General features: G+C 20.9%; 2 protein-coding genes across 2 annotated transcripts in view; one reads left to right on the top strand and one right to left on the bottom strand. All coding sequences in view use genetic code 6, as the record gives it.

The window, feature by feature from the left end:
* Nucleotides 1-910: 910 nt before the first annotated feature.
* On the top strand, nt 911-5,386 carry TTHERM_00946320 (transmembrane protein, putative; the record flags this gene model as incomplete). Its single annotated transcript, XM_001026640.2, has 3 exons — nt 911-4,379; nt 4,568-4,766; nt 4,819-5,386. 3 exons carry the CDS (start codon nt 911-913, stop codon nt 5,384-5,386), a joined length of 4,236 nt encoding a protein of 1,411 aa, XP_001026640.2.
* A 465-nt stretch (nt 5,387-5,851) lies between these two features.
* TTHERM_000945320 (cyclic nucleotide-binding domain protein, putative) overlaps nt 5,852-12,436 on the bottom strand; it is a gene marked incomplete at both ends in the record, with an annotated part of 7,602 nt that continues 1,017 nt past the window's right edge. The window contains 16 exons of the mRNA XM_012800715.1: nt 5,852-5,945; nt 6,153-6,242; nt 6,533-6,622; nt 6,884-6,935; nt 7,260-7,297; nt 7,571-7,660; nt 7,900-7,989; nt 8,266-8,317; nt 9,173-9,210; nt 9,478-9,567; nt 9,835-9,924; nt 10,620-10,709; nt 10,988-11,077; nt 11,332-11,421; nt 11,707-11,796; nt 12,052-12,141. Of these exons, the coding sequence (XP_012656169.1) occupies nt 5,852-5,945; nt 6,153-6,242; nt 6,533-6,622; nt 6,884-6,935; nt 7,260-7,297; nt 7,571-7,660; nt 7,900-7,989; nt 8,266-8,317; nt 9,173-9,210; nt 9,478-9,567; nt 9,835-9,924; nt 10,620-10,709; nt 10,988-11,077; nt 11,332-11,421; nt 11,707-11,796; nt 12,052-12,141 (1,264 nt within the window). The remainder of the gene's footprint in view (nt 5,946-6,152; nt 6,243-6,532; nt 6,623-6,883; nt 6,936-7,259; nt 7,298-7,570; nt 7,661-7,899; nt 7,990-8,265; nt 8,318-9,172; nt 9,211-9,477; nt 9,568-9,834; nt 9,925-10,619; nt 10,710-10,987; nt 11,078-11,331; nt 11,422-11,706; nt 11,797-12,051; nt 12,142-12,436) is intronic.

Below are 12,436 nucleotides of genomic sequence, written 5' to 3'. Positions count from 1 at the left end.
TATTTTAAATTTAGGTACTATAATAATTGATTCAGACTTTGATTATTCTATAAACTCAGACGATTGTATGAATAAGCCTTATAATCCATACAATGTTATTGTTTATTATCTTGACTTTCTGATTATGCTTTTAATTATAACTACAAATTTTAATATAGATACTTTGCTTTTGGGAATTTATTTTCTAATAAATGGGTGGTTTTCTTTCCATATTTGCACTTTTTACAAGCTAGAAAGTAGATTCTGGAATACTTTCACTTATTTATATTGTGGTGCACTTTGCTTAACATTTTACATCTCTTTTGAAGTCTCCTATATTTCTAGTGTACCTTCCTTGATGTTGGTTATTTATATACCTATTTTTTATAAGCTGACTTAATATTTTTGTAATTGGTAAGAGAAAACTCACAATGATCTCCTCAAAGATATTTTCGGAGAAAATAACAATATTAATTTGAGTAGTATAGATAGAATTATTAGGTTATAATTAATAAAAGATTTATAGAATTAAAAAGTTGATGATTCAGAGAAGATAAGTATTTATAGCTTTATCATCAAAAGGAAATAGCAATTTTAAAATGAACAAATTAACTAGCTATAAACCTAAACTAGTAATTAACTTTCTTTAAAAATACTGATAAAAGAAATAGAAAATGGATAAAATGAAGATTAAAGTGTTTTGTAGTTTTTCAAAGAATAAATATAATCAATTTCAAATAAAAAGAGTGAGGAAAATAATAGAATAGTCTTTTTGGTATATTTACTCGAGGTTATGAAATGCAATAAAGCCTATTTTCTTGAATTTTAACAAATAAGAAAGGAAAATTTAGGTCTAAAGTAAGAATAAATTTTAATGACGGCTCATATTAAATTCTTATATAAAAGATAAATCTTATAATAAACATTAAAAATGCAAAATATTTTTGACTAGTAATTTTATAGAGTGCTCAATTACGAAGAAAAAATACAAAAAACCTTCTAAATCATGGACTAAGCAGTTTATTAGAAAGTAGAATTTATTTCTCTTTTAAAAAATAAATAGATTGATGTTTTAAATTTGGTAAAAAAAGTTACTGAATTAAGAAAAATTTAGTTAAAAGTTAGAAATAACATAAATGAGTTATCAATTATTAATAGCTCAAATAAAGATTTAGTTTCTTTGTAGATCTGCTACTTAGAAACTCTTTCCTTTCAAGAAAAAGATTTAATTATAGATCTTGATCTGTCATATTTAAATGAAATTCACCTTTCTTAAATTGACACTCAGTTAATAAAATAAAAACTTAAAATAAGACAAGCTTATGCTAAACGTTTCTAAAATAAACAAATTGATGATTCCTATAATCCTTACTAGGATTTTAATCTTTTTAGCAAGTAGTCATGTGTTATTTATGCGTAAATAGAATAAAATTATAATTTATCTATCAAGAAAGTATCTTCTTCCTTTTTACAAGTGTTTGGAATCACGTAATAAGATGCCTAAGATAAAAGAGTAGAAATTTTAATGCCTCCAAATACAAATTTGATTAATTAGCATAGATAATATATTGTAAGCTATTTTTAAAATTAAAATAACAATGTATGTTATTTGAAAAAAAAAAATCTATTTGGTTACTAACAGTAAGGCTTTATATTTCCCATTAAGGTTGATGTCCGTCTAAATTACAGTAACGGGTTGAATCAGATAGGGCTTACAGCTTATATCTAGCGCATTTATGACGAAAATGATTATATTTTGTTCCAATCTGATTCTTTAAATGTGATTGGTGCAACTTAAAATATTTTGAAGAACGTCTTCTTAAAAAATAATATAGAAATATAGAAATAATCAGATTTAGGTTAATTCTTTCCATTTTTATACAAATTAAAGCAGGATAAAAAAGCTAAACTATAACAATAATAAAAGGAATTTTAAGAAATCTAAGATTTTGAAACTAAAAAAGTTAATTCTTTGAAAGAATTATTATCTCAAAAGAGCATTAATTAAAAATATACCAAAATCTTAGATGAACATAATTTTGAAAAGTTCAAACTACATAATTAAGAATATATGCTTATCATTTAAAATTTTTAATCTTCTAACCAAGTTAAAAATTAAGTTAAACTTTAAAATATATCTTTCTCTTTAGTTGAAATAAGCATTAATGACTGCGAATATAAAGATGTTGATAACTTGTACTATATGAAAATATCTAAAATAAAACCTGTTCAACCGGAATTGAATTCATCTATAATTCTAAAGTATCTTAAGGAGTATTAAGAGTTTTATACTTAAGTTTTTACAAAAAATACTTTAGAAACTTTGTAAACAGAATTAGAATATAAGTTCTTAAAAATGGATTCTTTAGAAAAAAGCAATTTTAATTTTCAATTAAATTAACAAAATACTATTCAAAGTTAATTTAATTAAAACCAACAAAATTGTTAAAAGTGCTTGGAAGAAAATAAATTTTCAGAAAATAAAAGCTAAGATTTTGATAATTCGAATGAAAACAATACATTAACCCCTACAAAATCCAAATAATAAAGGATTAATACCATTAATAATAATTCTATTTATAAAATTTAAGAAGAAAACTCTCAACTAGCAACTAACAGTGAATAGAAAAGCCAAATATATCCTTAAAATAAATAAAATGATGCTTACCTGCAAGTAGAGATTCCTGACTAAAGTAACACCTATTATCATTCACCAAGAGATATTTTTAGCTAAAATTTTAGAAGTTAGTAAGATTTCATTTCATTATAACAAATAAGAGATAGCTACAACGAAAATGAAGAAATAAAATACGGCATTCCTTTAACTTCTAATAGAAAAGAGACAAATAGAGAACTTTTAAGTGAAGTTAATCTCTATAGTTAAGCAAATATAAACTCCCCAAAATAAAATTTTGATGAAAATCTATTATTTTAAAATGTAAAACAGGGTAACTTAAATAATAATGATAAAAACGGACAAATTTAAACAATTGTCAGTTTGAAATTAATTAATTAAGGAGGTTATAAAAATGAATAAATATAAGTATAGCAGCTATAAAGTACTCAGGAGATTACTTCTTTAAAAATGATAGATAATGCTCACTAAATAAATTCTTAGCAGAGGTTTTATCAAGATTAAGATATTTTATCTTAGAATTTATTAAACGTCAATGAAACTAAGGAAACAACTTATAAATTTTAAATGAAGAAGATGAAAAAACGAAACAAATAAAGGAACAAAGAAGACCAATTAGAAAATAACTCTTCTTCAGTTTCAAGAGAATCTTCTTCATCTACTAAAAAAAGATTAATTAAAACAATTAAAAAGTAGACCAGCTTATCTGCTATTAAGATCGTTATTTTATTCGGTGTGTTAACATACCTAGCACTAAGTATTCTTACAATTTAACAATATTTTAATTTCATAAATTCTGTTGATTTTATGAATTAAAATCTGAATTCTCAAAATTGGCCTTTCGAAATATAAATCGTAATTAGTAGATCTCTTAAAAATTTGAATATAATACATACTGAAAGATAAAATAATTTTACTTTTCCTTCTCAAGCAGATCATAATAAATTTGATGCTTAATTAATAAACTAATTGTAATAAAGCTAACAATAATTTATGTCCTTAATATAAACTATGGATTAGAGTGTAAAGGGTAAAATGCTTTATGATAGAATCAGTGTTTATAATTCTTCCTTTTACGTAAATTAGATTTATAATCCAAGTAACCTAACAAAGGCTCCTTCAAAAAGAACAACCTTTAATTTCGAATAAAAAAATTCATCCTTGCTATACTCCATCATTTTCATCAATTACTACATTTATTAACAATCAATTAATCCTACTGGAAAGCTATAAGAGGTTTGCATTCTTCAAAACCTTTAAGATATCCTACTAGGCGTCAAAGACACCTAAAATTACTTTTAAAATTATCAAAGTTAACAAGTTAAACAGATTTAAGATTCGTTATCTCTTTAAATCGGAGTGATTTTGGCTATATCTGCTATATGTTTGTTAAGTAGTCTTCCTCTATATTCATATATTTAAAAGAGAAAAGATAAAACAATTCAACTCTTCTGCACTTTTCCTGTCAGTCAACTATAAAACATTATTATTAAAATAAGGTAATCATATTACTAAAATAAAGTAATGAATCCTCATATAAAAAATATACCAATAGAAATTCAGATGCTCAATTATAAATCATAATAAGAATCTTAAAATCACAAAAAATAAACCCTAAGCTAAATAACAAAATTACCACATTTTAGCTATTCTCTTTTGATAGCTATTTTCATCTCTTATATTTTATTATCCTTCTATCCTATTTTCAACCGAATCTTCGTCTAAAAATATCTTGATAACTTGGATAATAATCTGATGATGCTTGGTAAATTTTTTAAACTTTAAACCAATATATAAATTTTTATATTATCTCAAATTTTTTCTTTTACTCCTTTTAAAGCAAATAAATATATTTAATAAAAAAATAAAATATTTTTAAAAACTTACTTTTTAATTTATTGAAATATTGAAAATAAAATAATTTATTTAACTTTTTTTTTTTTTTAAATAAAGAATATTTAAATACAGCCAGATCTTATATTATATACAGTTCAGGGATAATTTCTTTTGGATTTGATATGAAGGTTTTTCCAAGTTCAAGGATAGTGTAACTGAGCGATTACATTCCCGAAATGTAATCTATTATGAGCTAAACAAATAGCCTTCTGACTAATCTAACAATTGTTTCTAATTAATTTAATCTTAATAGAAGGTAAAATCTTATTTAATAAATTTAAATATTAAATAAAATAATAAAAAATTAGATATAAATAGTAATCATTTGACAATTTCTTTTTTCCTTTGTTTGAAGATGATATGTGCGATTTGATATCAAATAATTCTTACTATACTCAGAATTCTACTGTATTCAAACCATAATTATGTAAAACTATTTACAATGGTTTTCTCTAAAAAGGCTTAAAGCTATCCATAAAGTAGTTTAGCTAAAAACTACAAGAACTTTATGCAATAATATAAATTAAAGATGAAAAAATATAAGTTAAAGCTGTTTAAGAAATATTTAAAACATTTAATATAGAGGATTATTCTAATTTAATAGATTATCTAGATGAAATCATTAAAATAATGAAATACTTTCTCCTAAGTAACTGTAGTGAATACTATCAATATCTAAAAGAAGTGCAGCTAATTCTTATTATTTATCAGCTCATATTAATAGCTTTTATATTTGGCTTTTGCTGGTATGCGTTTAGCAGTGTATTAGCTTAACAAATCACAAAATTTAAGCATCATTTATAGGTTATGAATGTTTATCATTTGCTTGAAAATAATTTTATTCTATCTTTTGTTAAAAACAATATAAAACTATGAATTGTTTTTATTTAATTTTAACAAACAAATTTTATCAAAATTATCTATACCAATAAATGTATGTGTATTTATTTATTAAATTGTTTGATCTAAAAATTAATAACTACTGTAAAAAATTAATATTTTAATAAAAATTTTTATAAATTATTATTCTATATGTTTTATTCAATTTATATCAATGATAAAAAGTTTTGATCTTTTTAGGTGAAATATGAGGACTGGTTTTAGAGTAATTAATTAATTTATTTAATTAAATTTAATTTTTGAATTTTTGTATATTTAATAAGCTATTTATTAACTTACAAAAGTTTGATATTCATAAATATAAAAACAAACAATAATAGATTTATCTATACTTTAGGTTAAATTTTCCTATTTCAAAATATTATGTAATAAAACATATTATTATTCTATTATTGAAATATTTAATTTTCAATCATCCTTTTTTCACCACTTGTTTCTTTATCATTCTTCAAAATCTATTTCAAAAGCAACTAATGTTTTTGATTTAAGAAACATGATATTCAATTATTGTAATGATTCATCGATTTCGTTTTCACTTTTATATTAAATTAGTGTAAATAATTCAAAAAAATTATATAAAATAAAATTTTAAATTAATATTAAAAAGCATTAACAAAATAAATAAGAAAAAGAAAAATAAATCATATAAAAAGCTTGCAAATTAATTAAAAGTGCTTTTTTGTTTTAAATTCATTTTTATAATTAAAAATATCACAATTCAAAACAAATAAACAGTTTTTACTCAAGGTTAAGTTTCAAATTTTTGAGATTAGGGCAATTTAATAAAGCAGAGCCTAAGTCTAAAGCACCTTCATCATCAATTTAATTGCAGCTTTTTAAGTATTGAATAAAAATTATATTATTAATTATTTATTTAGAAAGTTAGTTAGTTAGTTAGTTAGAAGGAAAAAAATGAAGAAAAAATATGAAATAAAAAGAAATTAATTAATAAAAAAGCAAAAGGTGAAAATAAAAAATGAGTTAAATTAACAAAAAACAATCATAATAAAAAAAGAAAAAGAAAAATAAGTCAATATAAAAAGCTATAATATTAATTAAAAGAGCCCAGTTGATTTAAATTCATTTTATTATTAAAAATATCAAAATCCAAAACAATTTTACTTAAGGTTAAGCTTCAAATTTGAGAGATTAGCACAATTTGCTAAAGCAGAGCCTAAACCTGTAGCACCAATTGCACCAATTTAATTGCTTCTTTTTAAGTATTGATAAAAAAATATTAATTAGTTAGTTTGAAGGAAAAATATGAAATGAATAATTAATAATAAAAGAAGAAAAAAAATTGAAAATAAAAAAATGAGTTAAACCAACAAAGAAAAGAAAAGCAAGCATAAAAAAAGAAAAGAAAAATAAATCAAATAAAAAGTTATCAAATTAATTAAAAGAGCTCTATTTTTTTAAATTAATTTTTGTAATTAAAAATATCACTATCCAAAACAATTAAACTATTTTTACTCAAGGTTAAGTGTCAAATTTGAGAGATTAGTACAGTTTGCTAAACCAGAACCTAAGCCTGATGGACCTTCATCACCAATTTAATTGTTACTTTTTAAATGAAGAAGAAAACATTTTATTAACAAGTTAGTTATTTGAAGGAAAAAATTTTAAAAATTATGAAATAATAAAAATTAATGTCGATATAAAAAATAAATGATGAAATTAACAAACAAAGAAAAAAAGAAAAAGAAAATAAATCAAGTAAAAATCTATCAAATTAATTATAAGAGTTTTGTTGCTTTAAATACATTTTTATAATTAAAACAAAATAAACTGGTTTACTCAAGGATAAGTGTCAAATTTGAGAGATTAATACAGTTTGCTAAACCAGAACCTAAGCCTTATGCACCAATTTCACCAATTTAATTTCTACTTTTTAAAATTTTGAAGAAAAAATATATAATTAATTAGTTAGAAGGAAAAGATAGTATGAAATCAATCAATTAATTAATTATTTATAAAAGTTAGAAATAAAAAAATGAGTTAAATTAACAAAGAAAGAAGAAAAAAAAACAAGCACAATAAAAAGAAAAAGAAAATTAAATCAAATAAAAAGCTATCAAATTAATTAAATGAGCTCTATTGTTTTAAATTCATTTTTATTATTTTACATATCAAAATCCAAAACAAATAAACTATTTTTACGCAAGATTAAGAGTCAAATTTGAGAGATTAGTACAATTTAATAATGCAGAACCTAAGCCTGATGAACCTTCATCACCAATTTAATTGCTACTTTTTGATATAGAAGAAAAAATAAAAAATTAAAAAGTTCGTTAGAAGGAAAATATTTAAAAAAATATTGAAAATTATAAAATAAGTTAAATTAACAAAGAAAATGAAAAAACACAAGCACAATAAAAAAGAAAAATAAATAAAATAAATTAAAAGAGCTCACTCTCAATTTTGTGTATTAAATTCATTTTTAAAATTAAAAATATCACAATCCAAATCAAATAAATAAACTGTTTTACCGAAGGTTAAGTGTTAAATTTGAGAGATTAGTACAATTTGATAAAGCAGAACCTAAACCTGATGCACTAACTGCATCAATTTAATTATGACTTTTTAATAATTGAGAAAAAAATATCATTAATTGTTTAGCTTGAATAAAAAATATGAAATAAAAAGAAATTAATTAGTTAATTAATAAAAAAGCAAAAGTTGAAAATAAAAAAATGAGTTAAATTAACAAGCAAAGATAAAAAACATTAGAACAATAAAAAAGAAAAGAAAAATAATTCAATAATGCTATCAAATTAATTAAAAGAGCTCTGTTGTTTTATTTTCACTTTTCTAATTAAAAATATGAAAATCCAAAACAAATAAAATGTATTTACTCAAGACTAAGTGTCAGATTTGAGAGATTAGAGCAATTTGCTAAAGCAGAACCTAAACCTGAAATACCAATTGCACTAATTTAAATCTTTCTTTTTAAATATTGAATAAATAAAATATAGTTAGTTAGTTATTTAGTTAGTTAGCTTGTAGGAAAAAATATTAAATTAATTAATTAATAATAAAAACAAAAATTGAAAATAAAAAAATGAGTTAAATTAAAAAACAAAGAAAAAAAAATTAGAACAATAAAAAAAAAAAATAAAAATAAATCAAATAAAATTTATCAAATTATTCATTTTTATGATTAAAAATATTGTAATCCAAAACAAATAAACTATTTTTACTAAAGGTTAAGTGTCAAATTAGAGAGATTATTAATCTTCACTAAAGCAAAACCCAAGCTAGATGCGCCTTCATCACAAATTTAATTATTACTTTTTAAATATTGAAGAAAAAATAAATAATTAATTAGTAATAATAAGATTTCTTATTTGAAGAAAAATCCCCCAGAAAAAAGTAAATAGGTGGAAAGAAAAACCCCCTTTTTTCTAAATTAGGGGAGAGGGAGGGGTTCTTATTATAGAGAGTTTACAGCAATTAATTAATTAGTTAGTTAGAAGGAAAAATTAAATTAAAATAAAATAAAATATTTAGAAATTAATAAAATAATAATAAAGGTAAATAAATGTTGAATATATAAAAATGAGCTAGATTAACTAAGAAAGAAAAAACATAATAAAAAAGAAAAAGAAAATAAATCAAATATATAGCTAGCTATCGAATAAATTAAAAAATCTAATCTATTTTAAATTAAAAATATCATAATCCATCTAAAACATTAATCAGTTTTTTACTCAAGAAAAAGTATCAAATTTGAGAGATTAGAGCAATTTGCTAAAGCAGAACAGAAGCCTGATGCACCTACTTTGCCAATTTAATTACCACTTTTTAAATATTAAAGAAAAAAATATAATCAATTAGTTAGTTTGTTAGAAGTAAAAAATATGAAATGAATGAAATAATAATAAAATCAAATTTTGAAAATAAATAAATGAGTAAATCAAATTAAAAAAAAAGAAAAAAAAACACAAGCACAATAAAAAAGAAAAGAAAAATAAACACAATAAAATGCTAGCAAATTAATTAAAAGAGTTTTATTGCTTTAAATTAAAAATATCACAACCCAAAATAAATAAATAAACTGCTTTTACCCAAGGTCAATTATCAATTTTGAGAGATTAGTGCAACTTACTAAAGAAGTACTTAATTTTGATGCACCTTCATCGCCAATTTAATTTTTACTATTTAAATATAGAAGAAAAAATAAATAACTAATTAGTTAATTAGTTAGATGGAAAAAATATGAAATAGATTGATAATAAAAGCAAAAGTTAAAATAAAAAACAAGAGTTAAATTAACAAAAAAAAAAAAATATAAGTACAAAAAAAATGAAAAAAAAATAAATAAATCAAATAAAAAGCTTCAAATTAATTAAAAAATCTCTATTGTTTTAAGTTTATTTTTATAATTAAAATTTTATAATTCAAGACAAATAAACTATTTTTACCTAAGGTATAGAGTCAAATTTGAGAGATTAGTACAATTTTCTAAAGCAGAACCTAAGCCTAATGCACCAAGTGCACCAATTTAATTGTCACTTTTTATATATTGAAGAAACAAAATATAATTAATTAAAAGGATAAATAGAAGAAGAAAAAATATAATTATTGTGAATTTTGAACAAGATTCTTGATATTAACTGGAGTTTATGTAAAAAAACTAACACTTAATTATTAAACTTCAACAAATATAAGCCTAAGCACATTGGTAACCTTTGGATAATAGGATTTGTCTTCATGCTCAAAAATGAACATTATTGTAAATATCGGTAACCATAAATGATATCATGATTTGTGATAATTCAATTGATTATTATGTTAATTATGAATCTTTTTTTTTCTAGATCTTTATCATTTTTTTTATTTGATTATGAAAATTAATCAAAATAAAGAAAACTTTTTCAAATTTTGAGTGTAAAAAAATTCTTTTTACAGTAAATAAATTTTTTGAACTTTTTCGAAAGCAAACAAACATTATTTTTAAAATTAGACAAAATCAAATAAAATTTCTGAAAATATTTTATAACACCCCCAAGTTGCTAACCTTCTTACAACGTATATTTAATAAATTTAGAGTTAGATTTTTAAGAAGAAATCTTCATTATATCAAAAAACTTGTCCAAAATGGAAAATAAAAATAAAAGCAAATATTGAAAATAAAAAAATTAATTAAATTAACAGTAAAAGAGTAAAATAAAAAAGAAAAAGAAAAATAAATAAAAAGTAATTTTACTAAAGATTAAGTGTCAAGTTTGAGAGATTAGTACAATTCGCTAAAGCAGAACCAAAGCTTGATGTGCCTTTATCATTGATTTAATTCCCTCTTTTTAAAAATTGAAGAAAAAATATATTATTAATTAATTAGCTCGCCATAAGAAAAAAATAAAGAAAAAATATGAAATTAATTAATAATAGGAGTAAATGTTAAAATAAAAAATAAGTTAAATTAACATAGAAAAAAGAAATCACAATAAAAAAGAAAAGAAAAATAAATTAAATAAAAAACAATTCAATTCAATAAACTAAAATTATCATTTATCATTTTAAATTGATTTTTATAATTAAAAATATCACAATTCAAAAAAAATAAACTGAATTTACTGAAGTTCAATTATCAAATTTGAGAGATTAGAGCAATTTACAAAACCAGAACATAAGCCTAATACGCCTTCATCAAAAATTTAATTGTAACTTTTTAAATATTGAAGAAAATATTTAATTAATCAGTTGGTTTGAAGGAAAAAATATGAAATGAATTAATCAATAATAAAGTTGAACATAAAAAAATGAGTTTAATTAACAAAGAAAAATAAAAAAACTTAATCATAATAAAAAAGAAAAAAAATAAATAAAAAAACTATCAAATTAATTAAAAGAACTTTATTGTTTTAAAATCATTTTTATAGTTAAAAATATCGCAATTAAAAGAAAAAAACTGTTTTTACCCAATATCAAGTGTCAAATTTGAAAGATTTGAGCAATTTACTAAAGCAGAACCTAATCCTTTTGCACCATTTGCACCAATTTAATTACTACTTTTTAAATATTGAAGAAAAAATAAATTAATAATTAATTAATTAATTAGTTAGTTAGAATGAATAAAATATAGAAAAAATATGAAATAATAAGAAATTAATTAGCAAATGCTGAAAAAAAATAATTGAGTTAAGATAAAAAACAAAGAAAAAAAAGCTCAAGCAAAAGGAAAAGAAAAAGAAATCAAATAAAAAGCTATCAAATAAATTATAAGAGCTTTATTATTTTAAATTCATTTTTAAAATTAAAAATGTCACAATCCATAATAAATAAACTGTTTTTACGTAAGATAAAGTTCAAAATCTGTGAGATTAGTGCAATTTGCTAAAACAGGATGTAAGCTTGATACACCTTCATCACCAATTTAATTATCACTTTTTAAATATTTAAGACAAAATAAATTATTAATTATCAAGTTAGAAGGAAAATTAATTAATTAATTAATAATAAAAGTAAAGTTGAAAATAAACAATGAGTTAAATTAATAAAGAAAAAAAAATGCAATAAAAAAGAAAAAAAAAAAAATCAAATAAAAAGCAATCAAATTAATTAAATGAGATTTATTGTTTTAAAATAATTAATATAATTAAAATATCACAACCCATCCAAAACAAATAAACTGTATTTACCCAAGGTCAATTTTCAAATTTGAGAGATTAGTGAAATTTGCTAAAGCAGAACTTAAACCTTGTGCTCCTTCGTCACCAATTTCATTGCCACTTTTTAAATATTGTTGAAAAAATTGTGATTAATCAGTTAGTTAGAAAGAATAAATGAAGAAAAAATATGAAATGATTAGAAATGAATTAATTAATTAATAATAAAAGTAATAGCTGAAAATAAAAAATTAAGCTAAATTAACAAAGGAATAAAAAAAAAACAAGCACAATAAAAAAATAAATCAAATAAGTAATAAAAGCTTTATTCATTAAATTCATTTTTTAAATTAAAAATTTCACAATCTATAACAAATAAACTGTTTTTACTAAAGTCCAAGTGTCAAATTTTTAAGAT

Source organism: Tetrahymena thermophila, assembly GCF_000189635.1.
Source record: "Tetrahymena thermophila SB210 genomic scaffold scf_8254006, whole genome shotgun sequence".
In the NCBI taxonomy this organism is placed as follows: Eukaryota; Ciliophora; class Oligohymenophorea; order Hymenostomatida; family Tetrahymenidae; genus Tetrahymena; species Tetrahymena thermophila.
This window is presented reverse-complemented; position numbering and strand designations above follow the sequence as displayed.